This window comes from Muntiacus reevesi, chromosome 3 (assembly GCF_963930625.1).
Source record: "Muntiacus reevesi chromosome 3, mMunRee1.1, whole genome shotgun sequence".
In the NCBI taxonomy this organism is placed as follows: domain Eukaryota; kingdom Metazoa; phylum Chordata; class Mammalia; order Artiodactyla; family Cervidae; genus Muntiacus; species Muntiacus reevesi.
The window spans coordinates 90,703,045-90,726,209 of NC_089251.1; the positions used below are offsets into that span (position 1 = coordinate 90,703,045).

At 40.0% G+C, this 23,165-nt stretch overlaps 1 protein-coding gene across 10 annotated transcripts in view; it reads left to right on the forward strand.

The window, feature by feature from the left end:
* Nucleotides 1-758: 758 nt before the first annotated feature.
* The window catches only part of ALMS1 (ALMS1 centrosome and basal body associated protein), a 190,531-nt gene continuing 168,124 nt past the window's right edge, over nt 759-23,165 (forward strand). For all 10 annotated transcript variants that reach the window (XM_065929545.1, XM_065929549.1, XM_065929550.1 and 7 more), the window contains exon 1: nt 759-1,059. In XM_065929545.1, the coding sequence (XP_065785617.1) occupies nt 766-1,059 (294 nt within the window). In that variant the 5' untranslated portion in view covers nt 759-765. The remainder of the gene's footprint in view (nt 1,060-23,165) is intronic.

A 23,165-nucleotide genomic window follows, 5' to 3' on the forward strand; every position in this document is an offset into this window, starting at 1 on the left:
CCTTAGATTCTTCAAATACAAAATGGTTATAACACTTGTCTCACAAATCTGTAAGCATTTAATGTTACTATTCAGTAGTCAACGAATAATACCTACCACTACCCCTTCACATGTTATCTCCCTTAATTATCACAACCATCCTATGCAAGGGCCTATTACCCTCATTTCAGAGAGGGTTAGTCTCACTGCTGTTAGCGGCCATCTTAGGATTCAAGCTCCCATCTTTCTGATACCAGAGTCCAGTTCTTACTTAACCCCTCTACTGCCTCTGACACTTTTCCACTGTTGGGTTCAAGTGCTCATAACACAGCCTGTCATACATTGAAAACTTTGAAAAATTTATAATTTGCAGGTTTGAATAGGCTTGTCCCAGAGTCTGATTGCCCCTCGGGGCAGGGGAAAATTCAGTTTTGGCCCGGCCCAGTCGAGGACTAGATTCTTCCCTATTCCGACAGGAGCCCTGTCTGGGTTTATTGTGAGCTTACAGTACTGTGAGCAAGACCCCAGCCCGTGACGGGGGCTAGGCGTCGGCTTAGCCAGCCCGCAGCTCAGCGCCGCGCGCCTTCCCGCCGGCCCCTTCGCGGCGTCCTTAGCAACGCGCGCTCACTCCCTGCCCCGCCCTGCCCGCCCAACACCCGGCCCGGCGCCAGGCGTCGGCGGTCTCTGCGCCTGCGCGCAGCCCAAACCGCCAGTCGTCTCTTTTCCCCTCCCTCCCTTCTCCCCCCCCTCCTCCTCCTCCTCCACCTCCTACAGCGAGACGCCAATATGGAGCCTGAGGACCTACCTTGGCCCGGAGAGCTCGAGGAGGAGGAGGAGGAAGAGGCGGAGGCGGAGAACTTGGACGAGGACGAAGTGGTGATGGTGGAGGAGATGGAGGAAGAGGAGAGACGGGAGCCGGAGGCGGATTTTAACTACGAGAGCCAGCGTCGGGAGAGTACGGACGACGAGGACGACGAGGAGGCCAAAGCCTGGCTGCAAGCGCACCCCGGCGCCACTTTGCCTCAGGCGTCTCTCCCGAGGCACCGCTATTCGGAGAGCGAGCTGACCAGCCCCGGGAAGGTGAGCTGGGCCGGGGAGAGGTATGGGCCGCCGGCGGGCAGGGTAACGGGTGGTCCTGGAGCGCTTTGCCTCTTCCCTGCCGTCTGCCTCCTGCTTGCCGCCCGTCACGGTGCCTGACAATAGCACATCTGCTTTTAAAGGCTTTTAGGGGCCTTGTCGCTTCCTGGGCCCCGACTCTTGCCGAGTACTCCAAGTCTCCCGTCCTTTGAGACAAAGATCTCTCTTGTTACCCCGTCCCAGTCCCCGGGCTTTTTGAATTACACCAGATGTTCAGAGGAGTCAGTATCGTGGTTTAAGAAACGCTGTTGGGAGGAGGTGGGGCTTATCCCGAGGGGTAGGAAAAGAGCGGTGTAGGAAAGGAGAGAATGGTTGCCCAGGGACTCTCTTGTTGGGGAGACAGGAGATTATCGGCCTGAAGGGAGGGACTCCGCTTGAGGGAGCAGGGTGGATTCTGTACGACTGTTAGTTTAATCGCTCAGTCGTGTCCGACTCTTGGCGACCCCATGGACTACTGCACGCTTCCCTGTCCATTAGCAACTCCTGGAGCTTGCTCAGACTCATGTCCATTGAGTCAGTGGTGCCATCCAACCATCTCATCCTCTTGTCGTCCCCTTCTCCTCCTGCATTCAGTCTTGCCCAGCATCAGGGTCTTTTCTAAGGAGTCAGTACTTCGCGTCAGATGGCCAAGGTGTTGGAGCTTCAGCATCAGTCCTTCCAATGAATATTCAGGACTGATTTCCTTTAGGATGGACTGGTTTGATTTCCTTGCAGTCCAAGGGGCTCTTCTTCAACACCACAGTTCAAAAGCATCAATCCTTCGGCGCTCAGCTTTCTTTATAGCCCACCTCTCACATCCCTACATGACTGCTGGAAAAACCATAAGTTTGACCAGATGGATCTTTTTTCGTCAAAGTGATGTCTCTGCCTTTTACTATGCTGACTAGGTTGGTCATAGCTTTTCTTCCAAGGAGCAAGCGTCTTTTGATTTCATGGCTGCAGTCACCATCTGCAGTGATTTTGAAACCCAAGAAAGTAAAGTTTGTCACTGTTTTCATTGTTTCCCCATTCAGTACCTACCTGAATAGTAATCTCTAGAGAATTCTGGTCAATTGTGCTTCTTCAGCTTCTTTGTAGCCTTAAAGGGGTCCCCAGCAGGTAGGAGGGGCTTAGAAATGCAGGAGGCTTGTTATGCTGCAGCTCACAACAGTCTGGAAACTAGAAAGAGCTGATTTTATGTCTGGCTCCTGAAGGTCATTTTGAAAATAACTGCATTTAATTGATTATTTTTCAGGGAGAAAGGAAAAGTATATAATTCAGATATCTAGTCATCAGACATTAAGTTTCTATTCTGTGAGAGGAACATTGTGGGAACAAAAAGAAGTCTAGGGTTTATTGTTCAAGACTGCTTGCTCCTTAGATAAGGTGTCCGTTGGGTAGAGTGAAACAAGATGCAACAATTGAAAAGACAGAGAAAAGACTATATAGACCTGTGCTATTTATTTATTTTTTCCATTTATTTTTATTAGTTGGAGGCTAATTACTTTACAGTATTGTAGTGGTTTTTGCCATACATTGACATGAATCAGCCATGGATTTACATGTGTTCCCCATCCTGATACCCCCTCCTGCCTCCCTCTCCATCCCATCCCTCTGGGTCTTCCTAGTGCACCAGCCCTGAGCAATTATCTCATGCATCCAACCTGGGCTGGTGGTCTGTTTCACCCTTGATAGTATACTTGTTTCAATGCTATTCTCTCAGAACATCCCACCCTCCCCTTCTCCCACAGAGTCCCAAAGTCTGTTCTGTACATCTCTGTCTCTTTTTCTGTATTGCATATAGGGTTATCGTTACCATCTTTTAAAATTCCATATATATGCGTTAGTATACTGTATTGGTCTTTATCTTTCTGGCTTACTTCACTCTGTATAATGGGCTCCAGTTTCATCCATCTCATTAGAACAGATTCAAATGAATTCTTTTTAATGGCTGAGTAATATTCCATTGTGTATATGTACCACAACTTTCTTATCCCTTCATCTGCTGATGGGCATCTAGGTTGCTTCCATGTCCTGGCTATTATAAACAGTGCTGCGATGAACATTGGGGTGCACGTGTCTCTTTCACATCTGGTTTCCTTGGTGTGTATGCCCAGGAGTGAGATTGCTGGGTCATATGGCAGTTCTATTTCCAGTTTTTTAAGGAATCTCCACACTGTTCTCCATAGTGGCTGTACTAGTTTGTATTCCCACCAACAGTGTAAGAGGGTTCCCTTTTCTCCACACCCTCTCCAGCATTTATTGCTTGTAGACTTTTGGATAGCAGCCATTCTGATTGGCGTGTAATGGTACCTCATTGAGGTTTTGATTTGCATTTTTCTGATAATGAGTGATGCTGAGCATCTTTTCATGTGTTTGTTAGCCATCTGTATGTCTTCTTTGGAGAAATGTCTGTTTAGATCTTTGGCCCATTTTTTGATTGGGTCATTTATTTTTCTGGAATTGAGCTTCAGGAGTTGCTTGTATATTTTTGAGATTAATCCTTTGTCTGTTTCTTCATTTGCTATTATTTTCTCCCATTCTGAAGGCTGTCTTTTCACCTTGCTTATAGTTTCCTTTGTTGTACAAAAGCTTTTAAGTTTCATTAGGTCCCATTTGTTTATTTTTGTTTTCATTTCCAATATTCTGGGAGGTGGGTCATAGAGGATCTTGCTGTGATTTATGTTGGAGAGTGTTTTGCCTATGTTCTCCTCTAAGAGTTTTATAGTTTCTGGTCTTACATTTAATCCATTTTGAGTTTATTATTGTGTATGGTGTTAGAGTGTGTTCTAGTTTCATTCTTTTACAAGTGATTGACCAGTTTTCCTAGCACCACTTGTTAAAGAGGTTGTCTTTTTTCCATTGTATATCCTTGCCTTCTTTGTCAAAGATAAGGTGTCCATAGGTATGTGGATTTATCTCTGGGCTTTCTATTCTGTTCCATTGGTCTATATTTCTGTCTTTGTGCCAGTACCATACTGTCTTGATGACTGTGGCTTTGTAGTAGAGCCTGAAGTCAGGCAGGTTGATTCCTCCAGTTCAACCTGTGCTGTTTAATAACAGTAGTCATAGCAGTGTTTGGCTTTTTACATCTTAATTTGTTAAGATCAAATAAAATTAATAATTCAGTGCCTCTGTTGTACCAACCACTTTTCAAAGTGCTCGGTAGCCATGCTTGATTAGTGGCTGTGTAATTGGACAGTGCAGATGTAGAATAATTTCATCATTACAGAAAGTTCTACTGGACATTGTTGCTGTAGGCTATTATCATTAAAGAATAATAGTTGTTTTGCTTGGTAAATATTCCCGTCGGTACTCCGTTCATTGAGCATGTATTGAGCATTCATCATGAGCCACACATTATGGTTTATGCTGTGGAATCTTGATGAACGGAAGATTGTTCTTCTGTTCTTGTTTTTTTTTTTTTTTCTAGTGTATGCACTTTAAAGAGGAAGGCAGACAAAATTCAGTTGGTCCAAGAAAAAAAAGTAAAAATCGTATGTCCTAACGTGCTTTGGAAGCATTTAGTAAGGGAATCTGTTTTGTCAGGGAATCTGTTTTGTCAGGGAATCTATTCTGTCAGTGAAGTTGGGGAAGGCTTCCCTGAGGAAGTTACAACAAGCTGAGATCTGAAGACAGATCACAATTGACTAGTTAAAGGGAAAAGAAACTTTCCAGCTGAGGGAAAGGCACATGGAAAGGTACTGTAGATAAGAGAGTATGGCATTTTCAAGGAACCTGGAGCCAGTATGGGTTGATTACAGACTTCAAGGCTCTCTGTTCTATGTCACGGATTTGGAAGCTTTATCCCTGGAAGTCATTGAAATGTTTTTAAACAAAGAAATATAGGTAAGATTTGTGTTTCAGGAAGATCACTTTGTAGCAGAGTAGAGAACAGCTTTGATAACTGAGTGGGGTGGGGAGCAGCAATAATAAGTCAAGGATGCTGATTAATTAGGAGGTCATTGCAGTATTGCTGGAACTGATATTTTGGAAGTGGGGCATGTTGGTGGATATTGAAAAGTAGACTGATTTAAGAGGTATTTAAGAAGTAAAATAATCACAGTGGTACACTAATTTTACATTATTATTACACTAATAGTGGATTAGATGTGGAACACGAGGGCACGGAAGTGTCAGATTATTGGATAAATGGTTGTACCGAATATTGAAAAATGGCCAAGTTTATGGTAGAAGTGGTGACCATGGGGTAGGGTGATGAGATGGTTGGGATGGGTGTTAAGATTATGGGTTTGGCTTTGGAGATCAGAGGAGGGATCTGGGCTAGACATTTCAAATTGTAAGTTATCTATATACGTATGAACCAGAACTAAAGCCACACTTGTGGATGAGATCTCCTAACTTTAATTTTGTTCTATTACTTCTTGTTTGAATAACTTAATTTTAAATTTAATACTCCTTGAAGATTTTAATTAAGCCCTTTTACCTCTTTACAGCCAATGTGACAAGATCTACCTGTGTAATAGAAGATACTGCTTTTTAGAGCCCAGAATATTTTATCCGTAGAGGCTTTTTTTTTTTTTTTGAGAGAAATCGGTTCGTCTTTTGTTTACTTTGGAGGGTTTATGAAGGTGTGGGTGATGTGCTGTATTAAAGGTAGTTTTAAAATGATATAAAATGTATTAAGGTAATTTTTTTTTGCTCACTAATATATTAAGATTTATTTACTAATATATTAAGATTTACTGGCATAAATTGGAAAATGTTTAAAGGAGAGACTTTTATATGTTTCTTGCTAGAAATTTATGAACTGTTAAGTTTTTGAAGATGAGTTTGTTGTGTAGTATTTAATTCAGTGTCTTCAAAGGATGGGGTTTCTCAGGTGACTCAGTAGTAAAGAATCCACCTGCCAAGCAGGAGATGTGGGTTCCATCCTTGGTTTGGGACGATCCCGTGAAGAAGGAAATGGCAACCCACTCCAGTATTCTTGCCTGGTAAATTCCATGGACAGAGGAGCCCGGTGGGTTACAGTCCATGGGGCTGCAAAGAATCAGACATGATATAGTGACTAAACAGCAGCAGCATTCAAAAGAAGATACCAAATGATAGGAGATGTTAATTTCATTCAGGATAGCCTCAAGTTAAATGACAAAATAGTAATACTTGATTCACTCTCATATGTCTCTGACAATAAGGATGTTCTTTAGTGGTGATTCGTAAGGTACTGATTAAGTTTGCAAGTCCAATTAATGACACTGAGCTACGGTGTGGAACTGTTTTAAGTTCAGTGCAAAATGTGACCTGCCTTACAACCAAGTCTTTTAAAAAAAAATTATCTATTTTTAGCTGAGTGGAGTCTGTTGCTGTGGGAGGGCTTTCTCTAGCTGTGGTGAGTGAGGGCTAATCTTCATTGCGGCACGCCAGCTTCTCATTGCAGTGTGCTGTCTTCTCATTGCAGTGGCTTTTCTTACTACGGAGCACAGGCTCAGAGTTGGGGGGCTTCAGTAGTTGTGGTGCACTGTCTTAGTTGCCTCTCGGCATATGGGATCTTCCAGAACCAGGAATTGAACCCATGTACCCTGCATTGGCAAGCGGATTCCTAACCACTGGACCACAGGAAAGTCCCACAACCAAGTCTTTTTAAGATTTTAGGGAAGTGAGTGATTCAGAGCCTTTACTTTGTTGGTCTTATGCCAGTTCTACAGACCATTCAACATGAACCGTTTCAGGCATCTCTACTTTGTAATTCCTAAACCTAAATTTCTGAACTGTGCTAGGGAAAATAATTCAGTTCTGTGAATTCGTATCATAGAAGTTCTTGATCTTCAACTTTTTTTGTTTTTAGTTTTATTATTTATTTACAGTAGTCTTTTCTTCCAACTATATTGAGATATAATTGACATGAAGCACTTATAAGCTTAAGGTATATAGCATAATTTGACTTACATACATCATAAAATAATAATCACAAGTTGTCATCTCATATAGCTTAGAAACATAAATAGAAAATAATTTTTTCCTGGTGTTGAGAACTCAGGATTTACTCTTAACAATTTTCATATATAGCATACAGCAGCGTTAATTATATTTGTCATGTTGTGCATTATATACCTAGTACTTATTTATCTTATTATTGGAAGTTTGTACCTTTTGACCACTTGGTCTCCAGCTTTTAACTGGATCATCAAGAGTTCTTGGAAATATTTTTATGTTTCCTTCTTCAGATTCTTCTGCATTTTCACTCTTTTCTCTGGCCTTCATCTAGTGTTTAGCATTCTCCTATCAGCAGGTTATCATTTCTTAGAAGGAGAGAAGCTTAGGCCTGAACTCCTTCACCTTCCTAGTCCCCATCTCCAAATTTATCTACAGTGTACAACTCTTAATCTTTTTTTGGCCTATTAGTAGAGATTTTGTTCTTAGTATTAATCGTTTCTTGTGCTTGGGGATGAAAGCTGTGTTTCATGATGATAGTATGTTTCTCTCTTAAGGAAGTGCTGGATTTTATTTTTAGATATTTGATAAATGATAATGCTACTGCTGCTGCTAAGTCACTTCAGTCGTGTCCGACTCTGTGCGACCCCATAGACGGCAGCCCACCAGGCTCCACCTTCCCTGGGATTCTCCAGGCAAGAACACTGGAGTGGGTTTCCATTTCCTTCTCCAATGCATAAAAGTGAAAAGTGAAAGTGAAATCGCTCAGTCATGTCTGACTTTTAGCGACCCCATGCACTGCAGCCTACCGGGCTCCTCTGTCCATGGGATTTTCTAGGCAAGAGTACTGGAGTGGGTTGCCATTGCCTTCTCCGGATAAATGATAATAGTTTTAAGTTAAATTGTTTTCTTGACATTTTTTGGTCAAATTTGAAATCGGAATTATGATGTTTTTATGTGAGGTACTGGGAAGATTTTTTAATGTCTTGGAACAGTTTATATAAGACTTTCTTGCATGTTGGAAAAATAGTCACTTGTGAAGCTACTGTGCCTATGGATTCCTTTTAGGGTTATAATTTGTATATGCTGTCTCACTTTTTTGGGGTTGAAACTGTTAGTTGCTCAGTTGTGTCTGGCTCTTTGTGACCCCATGGACTTGTAGCCCTCCAGGCTCCTCTGTCCATGGGATTGCTATTCCCTTCTCCAGGGGAGCTTCCTGACCCAGGGATCGAACCTGGGTCTCTGGCATTCCAGGCAGATTCATTAACATCTTACCCACCTGGTAAGCCCCTTTTTTGGTGGGGGGGAGGCAGTTAATTTTGATAATTTATGATTTTTCTGGAAAATCATTTCAATAAGGATTTTTAGTTAATTATAATGAAGTGTTACATAGTATTCTTTATTTTTTCCATTGCATTTGTGGTTATTTCCATTTCTCATTCCTAATTTTATATATTTTATTTTCCTCTTGATCTGAATAACTATGGATATGTCTTGCTAATTTTTTTCATCCAAGGAAACTGCTCTTATATTTAAGTTTAATTTTGTTGACTTTTTCACCATTTAGTTCATTAATTTCAGCTCTCATCTTTTACTGTTTCCCTAAGTTTATTTTGATTTATTTAATTTTACTTAACATGCTGAATGCTCAACTGTCTCATTTAAAAACATTTTAAACAGTTTTGTTGTGATATAATTTAAATACCATACAATTTACCCTGTATTTTACTGCACTGTTCAGTGGTTTTCAGTATGTTAATGATATGTGTAGCCATCACCACAGTTTTAGAACAATTTTTTCATTACCTCAAAAAGAAATCGTGTACGCTTTAGCTGTCACCCCTCTTGCTTCCATTTCTCTAAGCAACTATTAATCTACTTTCTCTCTCTGTAGAGTTGCATGTTTTGGTCATTTAATGTAAATGGAATCATATAATATATGGTACATGCCACACAGATTCCTGGATCTTAGTTCTCCCACCAGGGTTCAAACCCTGGCAATGAGAGCACTGAGTCCTAGCCACTGGACCACCAGGGAATTCCACCAGGGAATTCTTTTATGACTGGCTTCTTTCACTTAGCATAATGTTTTTAGGAATCCATGTATGTAACATCAATTTTTCATTCCTTTCTATGACTTAATAGTATTCCATTGTATGGATACACTACATTTGTTTATCCATTGTCAGTTGATGGACATTTGAGTTGTTTTCTGCCTATTGTCTATCTCAAAATATTTGAAAATTCTCTTTGTGATTTCTTTTTTTTTTCATTGGTTGTTTAGGAGTCTGTTGCTTAATTTCCACATATTTGTGAATTTCCTTAACTTCCTTCTGTTACAGATTTCTAATTTCATTCCATTTTGGCTGGAGAATATACTTTCCATGACTTAAATTTTCTATAAAAATTTGAGGCTTGTGTTTATAACCGAATCACTGTGCTGGACAGCAGAAGTTAACACAGCATTGTAAATTGCCTGCATGTCATAAAATAAATTTTTTTAAAAATTGAGGCTTGTTTTGTAACCTAATATATTGTCTATCCTGGAGATGTTCCATGTATGCTGAGAAGAATGTATATTCTGCTGCTCTAGGATGGAATATTCTATAATGTAGTTTGTTTATAGTGTTCGCATCTTATATTTCCTTGTTGATCTTCTCACAGGTGGCTATCCTTTTTTTTTTTAATTATTACTACTATTTTTTGACTGTGTGGGATCTTTGTGGCTGCCCTTAGGCTTTCTCTGGTTGTGGTGAGTAGGGCCTGCTCTTCGCTGTGGTCCTCAGGCTTCTCATCGTGGTGGCTTCTCCTGTTGCAGAGCATGGGCTCTAGGTATGTGGGCTTCAGTAGTTGTGGTGCATGGGGTTAGTTGCCTCTAGGCATGTAGTTTCTTCCCAGGCCAAGGATGGAACCTGTGTCCCCTACATTGGCAGATGGATTCTTAACCACTGGACCACTAGGGAAGTCCCAATAGACTTTATTGGGAGCAGTTTTATGTTTAGCGAAAAGTTCAGAATTCCCATGTACCTCTTTTCCCTCCCTCATTTTCTCTGTTACTAACATCTTGTGTTAGGCTGGCATATTTGTTACAATTGGTAAGCCAATATTGATACATTGCTATTAATTATAAGTGTATGTTTTTATTAGAGTCCACGTTTTTGTACATTCTTTGGATTTTGACAAATGTATAATGACATATATCCACTATTACAGTATCACACAGAATAGTTTCAGTGCCTAAAAAAAAATCCCTGTGTTCTGCTTATTTGTCCCTTCCCTCCTTCCTCTGAAACCCTGGCAGCTGCTGCTGTTTTTATTGTCTTTGTAGTTTAGCATTTTCCAGAAAGTCATGTAGTTAGAATCATACAATATGTAGCCTTTTAGAATGGCTTCTTACACTTAGGAATATGAATTTAAGGTTCTTCCATGTCTTTTCATGGTTTGGTGGCTCATTTCTTTTTTTCTACCTTAATTTCTTTTTCTTTTCTTAAAAATTGTGGTAAAATATACATATACCATAAAATTTACTAGTTGAACCTTTCTAAAAATTTATTTTGGCTGAGCCTCGCAACTTGCAGAATCTTAGTTCCACAACCAGGGATTAAACGTGGGGCCCTGGCAGTGAAAGCACTGAGCCCTAAACGCTGGGCCACCAGGGAATTTCCCCATTTTAACCAGTTTGAAGTGACATTAAGTACATTCACATCATTTTATAATCTTTACCACCATCTATCTCCAGAACTTTTGCATCTTTACAAACTGAACCTCCAACATCTCTGCCTTATCTGAGTCTGATTCTGGTCCTTGCTGTATCTTTAACCTGCTTTTGTTTTTGTCTTTTATTATGTTTTGTAATTTGTGTGTGTGTGTGGAAAACCAGGCATGTATTGAATGAATATGATATGATTGGAACTGAAGTAAGTAGACTTTTACTTTGAGATTTCATAAGTTTATCTGGATAGAGGCGATTTTGTGTTTGTTTCCTGTAGCAGTAGGTGTCAAAGGCTAACATTTCCTCTGATGACTTTGTTTTTGTTCCCCCTGTTTTCTTTGGATTTCTCTAAGGACTTCTTAAAGAAGGTCTGAATGTGCTGTTCTTTCATTCCTATACCATTATCATCAGGAGCCCTGTTCATGTAGTTAGTGGTAAAGTATGGGTAGAGGGAAAGTGTTCTGTAGTCACATTATTAGGTCTGTCTTTCTGTGGGCTGTGAGCTTCACTAGGGTTTCTCATTGTTTTCTCCTTAAATGAAATAAGAAAGCTAGGAGCGGGCTTGGAGTTGAATATTTCCCTTCCCCTATATCACTTAGTCTCTGGTAAAACCCCAGTCTCTGGTAAAATAGTTTCTTTTGCAGGCAGGTCTTAAGGACAGAATGCTCTAGGCTTATTTCAAAATGACTACTTTTCCCTCTTCTTCTGCCAGAGCAAGAGATTTTTCTCTAATCTTAACTGTGAAACCCGGTGCAGTTCCTGGAAGTAAAACTCCAAAAGTGTGGGGGCCCCTATAAGACTTGCCTGGGGTTTTTAAATCTCAGAGTTCTCTATGCTGAGCCTCTAATAATTTGTCAGTTACAATTTAGGCTTTCCTTCCCTTTCCTTGGTGGTGTCTGCTCTGGAATTCTGTCCTGTTAGTTGTGACTGTCTGTATCTATTTGTCTGTCTCTGATTTGGGGGACTGTAGTTTGCCCTTAATTTCAGTTCTCTGGTGGATGTAAGAAGAGTTGTTGATTTTCAGTTTGTTTAGGTGTTTTCTTTTTGTAGGGATGGGAGTGATGACTTCCTAACTCCTTGCCTGCTGGACCAGAGCTTTGTTTTAGTTGTTTTTCAGCAGACTGGGGTTTAGTTTGTTTGTTTTTACCATGCTCCATATCTTGGCTTCCCTAGTAGCTCAGTTGTTAAAGAATTCGCCTTCAGTGCAGGAAACCCGGGTTCAATTCCTGGGTCAGGAAGATCTGCTGGAGAAGGGATAGGCTGCCCACTCCAGTATTCTTGGGCTTCCCTTGTGGCTCAGCTGGTAAAGAATCCGCCTGCAATGCCGGAGACCTGGGTTTGATGCCTGGGTTGGGAAGATCCCCTGGAGAACGGAGCAGCTGCCCACTCCAGTGTTCTGGCCTGGAGAATTACATGGACTGTATAGTCCATGGGGTCACAAAGTGACTTTCACTTTCACTTTCATAGCTTGTGGGATCTTAGTTCCCCCACAAGGGACTGAACCTGTGCCCTTGGCAGTGAAAGCATGGTGTCCTAACGATTGGGCCACCAGGGAATTTCCTGAACAGATCATCTTTTAGAGCAATTGTAGGTTTCAAAAAAAAAAAAAAAACTGAACAGTACAGAGATTTCCCATCTACTTCCTGCTCCTACACGTGCACAGCATCCTCCACTGTCAATATCCCACGTCAGAGTGTAATACATTTGTTATGATGAACCTTCATTGACATCCAAAGCCAGAGTTTATATTAGGGCTCACTTTTGGTATTGTACATTCTATGGTTTTTGACAAACGTATAATGGCATGTATCCACCAATATAGTTTCTCCATGTGTTTTCATGACTTAGTGGCTCATTTCTTTTTAGCTTTGAATTATATTATTGTCTAAATGAACCACAGTTTATTTTATCCATTCATTTACTAAAGGATATTTTAGTTGGACTCCTTGATGAGTCAGACAGTAAAGAATCTACCTGCAATGCCAACGACCTGGGTTCAATCCCTGTGTTGGGAAGACCCCCTGGAGAAGGGAATGGCTACCCACTCCAATATTCTTGCCTGGAAAATTCCATGATAGAGGAGCCTGGTGGGCTGCAGTGTGTGAGGCTGCAAGGAATCAGACACAACTGAGAGACTAACCATCTTTTCAGTCCATTTGGGTCAGTACCAAGCAGTCTGATGAGTAGCTGCATGTGTGCTCAGTAGTATATTCTGGTTAACAGTCCTTATCAGGTTATGTCTTTAAGAAATATCTTCTTCTAGTCTGTGGCTTGTCTTCTCATTCTCTTGACATTGTCTTTTATGGAACAAAAGTTTTTAATTTTGATGAGTCCAGCTTATCAATTATTTCTTTTGAGGGTTGTGCCTTTGGTGTTGTACCGAAAAAGTGATCACCATAGCCAAGGTCATCTGGGTTTTCTCCTCTATTATCTTCTAGGTGTTTTACAGTTTTTACAGTTTTTTATTCTCTATTTACATCTATGATTCATTTTGAGTTAAATTTTGTGAAAGGTGTAAGATCTGTCTCGATTCACTTTTTGTATGTGTATGTCCGGTTGTTCCAGCATCATTTGTTGAGAAGACTGTCTTTGCTCCATTATGTTGCCTTTGTCAAGGATCAGTGGTTTTTATTTCTGTCTATTTCTGGACTTTGTTGTTACAGTGATCTGTTTGTCTGGTCTTTCACCAATGCCACATTGTCTTGATTGCTGTAGCTTTATAGTAAGTCTTTAAGTCATATAGTGTCAGTCTTCCCACTTTGGCTTCAATTTTGTGTTGTTTTTTTGGTTTTCCTGGGTCTTTTGATTTTCCACATACACTCTATTTTTTAAATTTAAATTACTTTTTTTTCCCCATTGTTGTGTTGGTTTCTGCTGTACAACAATGCAAATCAGCCATAATTATACGTATATCCCCTCCCTCCCTAACCTCTCTCCCCACCACTCATCCCATCCCTCCACGTCATCACAGAGCACTAGACTGGGTTCCATGTGCCGCAAAACTTCTCAGCACCTATCCAGCTTACACTGGACAATGTATATATATTGATGCTGCGTTCTCCATTTGTCCCACTCCCTGCCTCCCCCATGGTTTCCATAAGTCCATTCTCCACATCTTTGTCTTCATTCCTTCCCTGCAAATAGCTTCATCAATATAGTTTTTCTAAATTCTGTATATATGCGCTAATTACTATATTTGTTTTTGTCTTTATGACTTACATCACTGTATATAATAACAGGCTCTAGCTTCATCCATCTCATGAGAACTGACTCAAATTCATTCTTTTTGGTGACTGAGTAATATTCTGTTGTAGGTATATGTACCATGTCTTTTTTTATTCATTCATCTGTTGATGGACATCTTGGTTGTTTCCATGTCTGGGCTATTGTAAGCAGTTACTGTGAACACTGGGGTGCATGTGTCTTGAATTTTGATTATGGTTTTCTCAGGGCCCAGTAGTGGGGTTGCTGGATCATATGAAGATTTATTCCTAGTATTTGAAGCAATCTTTTTACTGTTTCTCCATAATGACTATATCAGTTTGTATTCCCACCAACAGTGTGGGGTTCCCTTTTCTCTACATCCTCTCCAACATGAATTGTTTGTAAATTTTTTGATGATGGCCAGTCTGACTGGCATGAGGTGATACCTCATTGAAGTTTTGATTTGCATTTCTCTAATAATTAGTGACGTTGAGCATCTTTTCATCTGTTCATTGGCCATCTGTATATCTTCTTTGGAGAAATATCTGTTTAGGTCTTCTACCCAGCTTTGATTGGGCTGTTTGTTTTCCTAATATTGAGCTGTAGGAGCTGCTTATATATTCTAGAGATTAATCCTTTCAGTTGTTTCATTTGCAATTTTCTCCCATTCTGAGGGTTGTCTTTTAATCTTGTTTATTATTTCCTTTGTTGTGAAAAAACTTTTAAGTTTAATTAGGTCTCATTTGTTTATTTTTATTCCCATTACTCTGGGAGGTGGGTCATAGAGGATCTTGTTGTGGTTTGTATCAAGGAGTATTCTGCCTGTGTTTTCCCCTAAGAGCTTTATACTTTCTGACCTTACATTTAAGTCTAATCCAGTTCGACTTTATTTTTGAGTCTGATGTTAGGAAGTCTTCTAGTGTCATTCTTTAGCACGTAGCTGTCCAGTTTTCCCAGAACTACTTGCTGAAGAGGCTGTCTTTTCTCCGTTGTATATTCTTGCATCCTTTGTCAAAGACAAGGTGTCCATAGCTGTGTAAATTTATCTCTGGGGTTTCTGTATTGTTCCCTTGATCTGTATTTGTTTTTGTGCTTGTACCGTACTATCTTGATGACTGTAGCTTTGTAGTATAGATTGAAGTTAGGAAGGTTGATTCCTCCAGCTCTGTTTTTCTTTGTTAAGATTGCTTTGGCTATTTGGGGTCTTTTGTGTTTCCATGCAAATCGTGAAATTTTTATTCTAGTTCTGTAGAAAAATACCATTGGTAATTTGATAGGGATTGCATTGAATCTGTAGATTGCTTTGGGTAGTATAGTCATTTTCACAATATTGATTTCTCCAATTCAAGATCATGGTATATCTCTCCATCTGTTTGTGACATCTTTGATTTCTTTCATCAGTGTCCTATAGTTTTCTGCATAGGGTCTTTTTTCTTTTGGGTAGATTTATTCCTAGGTATTTTATCCTTTTTGCTGCAGTGGTGAATGGGATTGTTTCCTTAACCTCTTTCTGATTTTTCATTGTTAGTGTATAGGAATGCAAGGATTTCTGTGTATTGATTTTATATCCTGTGACTTTACTATATTCATTGATTAACTCTAGTAATTTGCTGGCAGAATCTTTAGATTTTTCTGTGTATAGTATCATGTCATTTGCAAACAGCGAAAGTTTTATCTTCATTTTCAATCTGGATTCCTTTTATTTCTTTTTCTTCTCTGATTGCTGTGGCTAGGACTTCCAACACTATGTTGGATAATAGTGATGAGAGTGGGCACTGTTCTCTTGTTCCTGGTCTTAGAGGAAATGCTTTCAGTTTTCACCATTGAGACTATTTGCTTTGGATTTGTCATATATGGCCTTTATTATGTTGATGTAGGTTCCTTCTATGCTTACTTTCTGGAGAATTTTTATCATAAATGAGTGTTGAATTTTGTTAGAAGCTTTTTTTGAATCTATTGAGATGATCATATGGTTTTTATCTTTCAGTTTTTTGATACTGTATCACATTGATTTTTTGGCATATATTGAGGAATCCATGCATCCCTGGGATAAATCCCACTTGATCATGATGTATGATCCTTTTAATATGTTATTGATTCTTTTTGCTAGAATTTTGTTGAGGATTTTGATATTGGCCTGGAATTTTCTTTTTTGGTGGTATCTTTGTCTGGTTTTGGTGATGGTGGCCTCTTAGAATGAGTTTGGGGGTTTTCTTTCTCCTGCAATTTTCTGGAATAGTTTTAGCAGGTTTGGTGTTAGTTCTTCTCTAAACTTTATGTGGAATTCGCCTGTGAAGCCATCTGGCCCTGGGCTTTTGTTTGTTGAAGATTTTTGATCACAGTTTTGATTTCAGTGCTTATAATTGGTCCGTTCATGATTTCTGTTTCTTTCTGGTTCAGTTTTGGAAGGTTTTTCTAAGAACTCGTCCATTTCTTCCAGGTTGTCCATTTTATTGGCACATAGCTGCTTGTCGTTGACTCTTAAGATCCCTTGTGTTTCTGTGTTGTCTCTTGTAAGTTATTTTTCTTTTCTAATTTTATTGATTTGAGTCCTCTCCCTTTTTTACCTTGGCGAGTCTGGCTAGTGGTTTGTCAGTTTTGTTTATCTTCTCAAAGAATGAACTTTTAGTTTTATTGATCTTTGCTATTGTTTCCTTCCTTTATTTTTGCTCATCTTTCTAATTTCTTCCCTTCTGCTAACTTCAGGGTTTTTTGTTCTTTTTCTAGTTGCTTTAGTTGTAAAGTCAGGTGGTTGATTTTTTTGGTTGTTGTTGTTTTTTGAGATAGGCTTGTATTGCTATAAACTTCCCTCTTAGAATTGATTTTGCTGCATCCCACAGGTTTTGGGTCATTGTGTTTTCATTGTCTTTTTGCTTGTAGGTATTTTTTAAATAACCTTTTTGATGTCTTCAGTGACTTGTTGGTTATTTAGAAGTGTGTTGTTTAGCCTCCATGTGTTTGTGATTTTTACAGTTTTTTTTCTTTTCCTGTAATTGATATCAAGTTGCATAGCATTGTGGTCAGAAAAGACGCTTGATACAATTTTAGTTTTCTTAAATTTTCTGATGCTTGATTGGTGACCCAAGATGTAATCCATCCTGGAGAATGTTCCATGTTCAGTTGAGAAAAAAGTATATTCTGCTGTTTTGGGATGGAATTTCCTGAAGATATCAGTTAGCTTCATTTGGGCTAGTATGTGATTTAAGGCTTGTGTTTCCTTATAAATTTTCTGTCTGGATGATCTGTCCATTGGTGTAATTGGGGTGTTAAAGTCTCCTTCTATTACTATATTACTGTCAGTTTCCCCTTTTGTAGTCGTTAGTATTTACCTTATGTATTGAGGTGCTTCTATGTTGGGTGAATTAGTATTTATAATGTTATATCTTCTTGAATTGACCCCTTTTTCATTATGTCGTGTCCTTCCTTATTTTTTGTAACAGATTTTATTTTAACATCTATTTTGTCTAATATAAGTATTGCTACTCCCACTTTCGATTCCCACTTGCATGGAATATCTTTTTCCATCCCTCAACTTTCCGTCTGTATGTGTCCTTAGGTCTGAAGTGGCTCACCTGTAGGCAGCATGTACACAGTTCTTGTTTCTGTATCCATTCAGCCAGTTTGTGTCTTTTGATTGGAGCATTTAATCCATTTACATTTAAGGTAGTTATATATATGTTCCTAATGCCATTTTCTTAATTGTTTAGGATTTATTTTTGTGAGTCTGTTTCTTTTCTTGTGTTTCCTGCTAGAGAAGTTCCTTTAGCATTTGTTGTAAAGCTGGTTTGGTGGTGCTGAATTCACTGAACTTTTGCTTGTCTGTAAAGCTTTGATTTCTTTTTCAAATCTGAATGAGATCCTTGCTGGGTAGAGTACTGTTGGTTGTATGTTTTTATCCTTCATCACTTTAAATATATCCTGCCACTCTCTCTGGCCTGCAGAGTTTCTGCTGAAAAATCAGCTGTTAACCTTATGGGGATTGCTTTGTATGTTATTTTTTGCTTTTCCCTTGCTGCTTTTAGTATTTTTTCTTTGTGTTTAATTTTTTTTTAGGGTGATTAATATGTGTGTTGTTGTATTTCTCTTTGGGTTTATGCTGTATGGGACTCTCTGGGCTTCCTGGACTTGGGTGCTTATTTCCTTTCCTATAGTAGGAAAGTTTTCCACTGTAATCTCCTCACATATTTTTTCATACCCTTTGTTTCTCTTCTTCTGGAACTCTAATAATTTGAATTTTGGTGCATTTATTATTGTCCCAGAGGTCTCTGAGACAGTCCTCAGTTCTTTTATTTCTTTTTTCTTTTTTTCTGCTCCTTGGCAGTTATTTTTGTCATTCTGTCTTCTAGCTCACTTATCCTTTCTTCTGCCTCCATTCTACTGTTGATTCCTTTTGGATTATTTTTAATTTCAGTGATTGTGTTGTCCATCTCTGTTTATTTTTATTTCTTCTAGGTCTTTAGTAAATGTGTTAAATGATTCTTATATTTTTTCTATTCTATTTCTGATATTTTGAAACTTCTTTACTATCATTTTTCAATTCTTTTTCACATAGGAGGTTGCCTATTTCCTCTTCATTTATTTAGTCTTGTAGTTTTTAACTTGCTCCTTCATCTGTAACACATTTTTTTGTCATTTCTTTTTCTTTCTTTTTTTTTTGATGGTTGGGACTACGCTCCTGTCTCACAAGTTGTTTAGCCTTAGTTTCCAGCAGTGGAGTTTTCAGGTAGTTGGGTAGAGCTGGGTCTTTGTTTTGAGATGTGGACCTCTGGGAAACCTCACTCTGATTAATATTCCCTGGCCCCTGAAGTTTTTTCTGTTACTCTAGCCATTTGGACTCAGCACTCCTGCCTCCTGGGGCTCAGTCCTGATCTCTGGCCCATGAACTGGGATTCCACAAGCTATGGTTGTGGAAAAGAAAAATATAGAAAAGGAAGAAAAAGGGGGAAAAAAAAAGGCAGAACAATAACAAAGAATAAAAAATAACCTCTGAAGGGTGAAACTGGACTCCAGTAGCAAAGTGAGAGAAGAAAAAAAAATTATATCTATAAAAATAAAGAATAAGAAAAATAAAAACAAGAGGGGACAGAATAATAACGAAGATTAAAAAATAATAAAATAAAATTTGAAAACTAACAGATAGTAGAAAAAATAAGAATATGTATGAACCAACCACTGGAGGGTAAAAACCAAACTCTGCTGGTAAATAGTAAAAAAGTATTAGAAAAAAACCTCAAAAACAGAAAAAACCTTGAATGTGAAGGGCTGTGCTTAGGTGGGGGATGACTTATGTAGTGTTGTTTGGGTGGAGGTGGAATTTAGCGGGGCGGGGGGGCGGGGCAGTCCTGATTCAGGACCTAAGCTTCCAGAAAAGACCCTAGAGAGGGGGCTGTCCCCAAACTGAGAAGGCCTCTGCAGTGCCTCTGTGTAGGGCATGGCAGGTGTCCTGGGCTCCACCCAAGTTTCTGCAGTGCTTCTGGCTTCAGGGTGGGGAGGGTAAGACCTGGGTTTCCAGGTGGCTCCCTGGGGCCGAGGGGGTAGGGGAACACCGGATGGATGCCCTCTCCTCCCTCTGGATGGGGAGGCTTTGTCTTCCCTCCCTTCTGCACTCGCAGGACCTACGTGGGCAGTGGGTGCCCTTGGAGGTGGCCCTGGAGAGAGAGGGGTCCTGAAGGATAGAGGGGGGCCCCTGGAAGGAGGAGGGAGCCAGAGGGTAGAGAAGGGGTCCCCGATGGTGGAGGGCCCAGTCCAGAGGGCAGACAGAGCCCCTGGTTGGGGCATGACGGGGCCCACAGAGGACAGGGACCTTGGGGGGGAGAGGAAACTGGAGAACAGAGGGGGACCCTGAAGGGTGGGGGGCCACACTGGATGGCCGAGGACTTGGCCTGGAAGGAGGAATGAGCCCTGGAGGGAGGAGAGGGGCTGGAGGGGGGCCCCCTGGAGGGTGGGGGGGGGGGTCCTGGAGGTGGTGGTCTTGGGAGGCTCTCCAGGGCCGAGTGGGCAGGGGGACACTAGGCAGTTCCCTGCTACTGGAATCCTGCAGGGGCCTCCCCACTCTGGGTGGCCTTCTCTCCCTGCAGGAGCCTCCCTCTTCTCTTTCACATCCACAGGACCCATCCAGGTGGATGAGTCCCTGAAGAGCAAAAGGTACCCTGGAAGGCAAAGAGCTCCGTAGGAGAGTTGAGAGGGTCCCAGAGGGCAGAATCCCAGGCCCTTGGGGCCCATAAAGACTCCCTGGGGCCAAGTGAAGGGGGAACCCCAGGGCCTTCCCCAGTGGGACTTCTTATCCCCTCAGAGGTAGAGCAGGTACGCCACTCCCAGCACCCAAAGGCATCCAGACTGTCCGTGGCACCCAAACTGCTTCTGATGCCAAAACTGCTACCCCTCCCCCTGCAGCCCCTCAGTCTCTGGAAAGTGAAAGGGGTACCCCAGGGGCTTTTCCCAGTGGATCCTCTGATCCCCCAGGATCCCCACCCCTCCCAGGCAAGCAGGCATGCAGCCTCTAGCCCCCAAAGGTGCCCAGACTGCCCTGGGCACCCAAACCACTTCTGGTTCCAAAACTGCTCACTGGTTCCCAGGCCTGCGCTCTCCCCTGCTTGGCGCTACCTGGTATCTGGTCTCCCCCGGGGCTCCTACCTTCAGCCTGTCCACAGGAAATCCCCCACCATTGCCTGGTGAACATCCTAGGGGTAGGGGGTCACAGACTGCGTGCCTTCTCTCACCGCCACCTTGGCTCCCCGCCATATAAACTTTAGAACCAGTTTATCGATATCCACAGAATAACTTCCTTGGATTTCATTGGAATTGTATTGAATATATACATCAAGTTGGGAAGAACTAACATGTTGACAGTATTGAGCCTTGCTAACAATGAAGATGACCTGTCCATTTAATTAGTTCTGTTTTGACTTCTTTTCACCAGAGTTTTATAGTTGCCCTCATGTAGATTTTGTACATATTTGTTTAGGTTTATACCTATTGCATTTTTTGGATGCTAATATAAATGGGTTTTTTTTTTCCCCCCTGTGCATCATGTGGGATCTTAGTTCCCTGACCACATACCAAACCCACACTTCCTGCAGTGGAAGCACACGGAGTCTTACCCACTAGACTGCCAGGGAAGTCCCAATGGTATTGTGTTTTTCATTTCAAATTCTAATCGTTCATTGCCGGTATGTAGGAAACCCATTGACTTTGCTCTGGTTTTGTTGTTGTTTGTTTTTTTAACTGTTCAAGTATCACCAAGAAATATCCATCCACTACTTTGGAAAACTGGAATATTGAATTATAATTATTGTTGGATTGTCTCTTTTTTACTTCAGTTCTGTTAGTTTTTCCGTAAGGCATTTTGGAGCTCTGATGCGAAGTGAATATATATTTTGAATTATTAGATTATTCTTGGTGGATTGACCCTTTTATCATTCTGAAATGTCCCTCTTTATTTTTAGTAACCTTTTTTATTTTAATACATTTTTATATTACAATAGCCACTCTACATGTTTTATGATTATAAATCTGCTTTTCATCCTTTTACTTTCACCCTGTTTGTATTTTCAGCCTAAAGTGTGTCTCCTGTAGAGAGCATATAGTTGAATCTTGTTTTTCATATAGTCTAACACAACTACATATCTTTGATTGGATTGTTTAATTCACTCACATTAAATGCTATTGATATGTTTGGATTTATATCTACTGTTTAATTTTTTGTTTTCTATATATCTTGTGTCTTTTTGTTCTTTTAGACCTTCTCATATTGCCATTTTTGGTTTTAAGTAGATATTTTTCTCTTGTGTTGTTTTAATTCTAATGATTTTTTAAATTATAATTACTGAGTTATTTTCCAGGCCTTACAGTATACACTGTTAATTTATCAGAATCTGCTTCAGATTCATTAGGACTAAATTTCAGTGAAATATAGAAGGTTTATGCCAATATAACCCCATTTCTGACCCTGCCCCTTTAAAGTTATTACTGTTAAACATATGTCTACATATGTTATAGATATATGTTACATACCAAGTGATTTATTGTAAGAGTTAATACTTTCGGTAATAGGTTTTTTAACGAGTCTGGAAGAAGGGAGAATAACAAGCAGATGTTTTGTAGTTATATGAAATTTCTTTTGTCTTCTTTTTTTATACTCATTTCTTCCTTTCTTTTGAGTTATCATCTGGTATTATTTCCTTATTTCAGCACAGTTCAGTTCCTGTTGCTCTTCTCTGTGCTGTCATTGTCAAATACATTTCTATATGTTTATGTACCCAACAGTACAATTAGATATATATTGTTTCATAAATTGTTGGTTTTTTTTGAAATAGGGAAAATTTCACTTTACTGTTACATTGAATTTTAGTACTTTACTTTTTTCCCCCTTTCCTGCCTGCCTTCCTTCCTTCTGCTGTCAGGGCAGCTGCGGCGTGCTGGATCTTTTGTTGCAACACAGACTCTAGTTGTGGTGTACAGGCTCGGTAGTATGGGGCGCGGGCTTGGTTGCTCTGTGGCATGTGGAATCCTAGTTCCCAGACCAGGGATTGAACCCGTGTCCACTGCCTTGCAAGGTGAATTCCCAATCATTGGCTCACCAGGGAAGACACTGAATTTTAGTACTTCTCACTACAAGAGAGAAATAAACTGAGTCATGGTCATGAGTTCAGGATTATATATGTTACATTTTGCCTTGTTAGAATACAGTTGTGGCTTTATGATAAATATAAATTGGAGACATAGATTGTATTCCAAAGCTAATTTGCATAACTGTCACGAGGGGAAAAAAGCATTAAATGCATTTCTGAAATAAGTTTTTCATTTAATTCAGAATCTCAAGACAGCATTAGACATTGGCCTTGTTTCAAAAAAGTTTAAATGCTAAGCTAGCTAAATAACCTTCTTGAAAGATTTAAACACAATTGATAAAGAAAATGTTTTCCCTCTAATCTCAATCTTACATAAGAGAAAGAGATAAGGGGGAAAATGTAGACAATTTCTGTAGTGTGTATGGCTAAGTATGTCAGCATCCTTAAACTGTAGTGTCCATTACTGACTTCATTAAAACAAACTGGGCAAATATCAAAAGTTATCCACTTTATAAACCAAAGACAACAATTTTAGGGTTACAGTAAGTAAAAAAAATTTGAAACACTTCAAAAACGTTTGACATTAGAGAAGTCATCTCTTCATTATAAGAAAGAAAGGCATAACAGAAAGTAAAAGACATTTAAACTAAACTGATTTTTAGTCTTTGAACAAAGGAAATAGAAAATAGTGG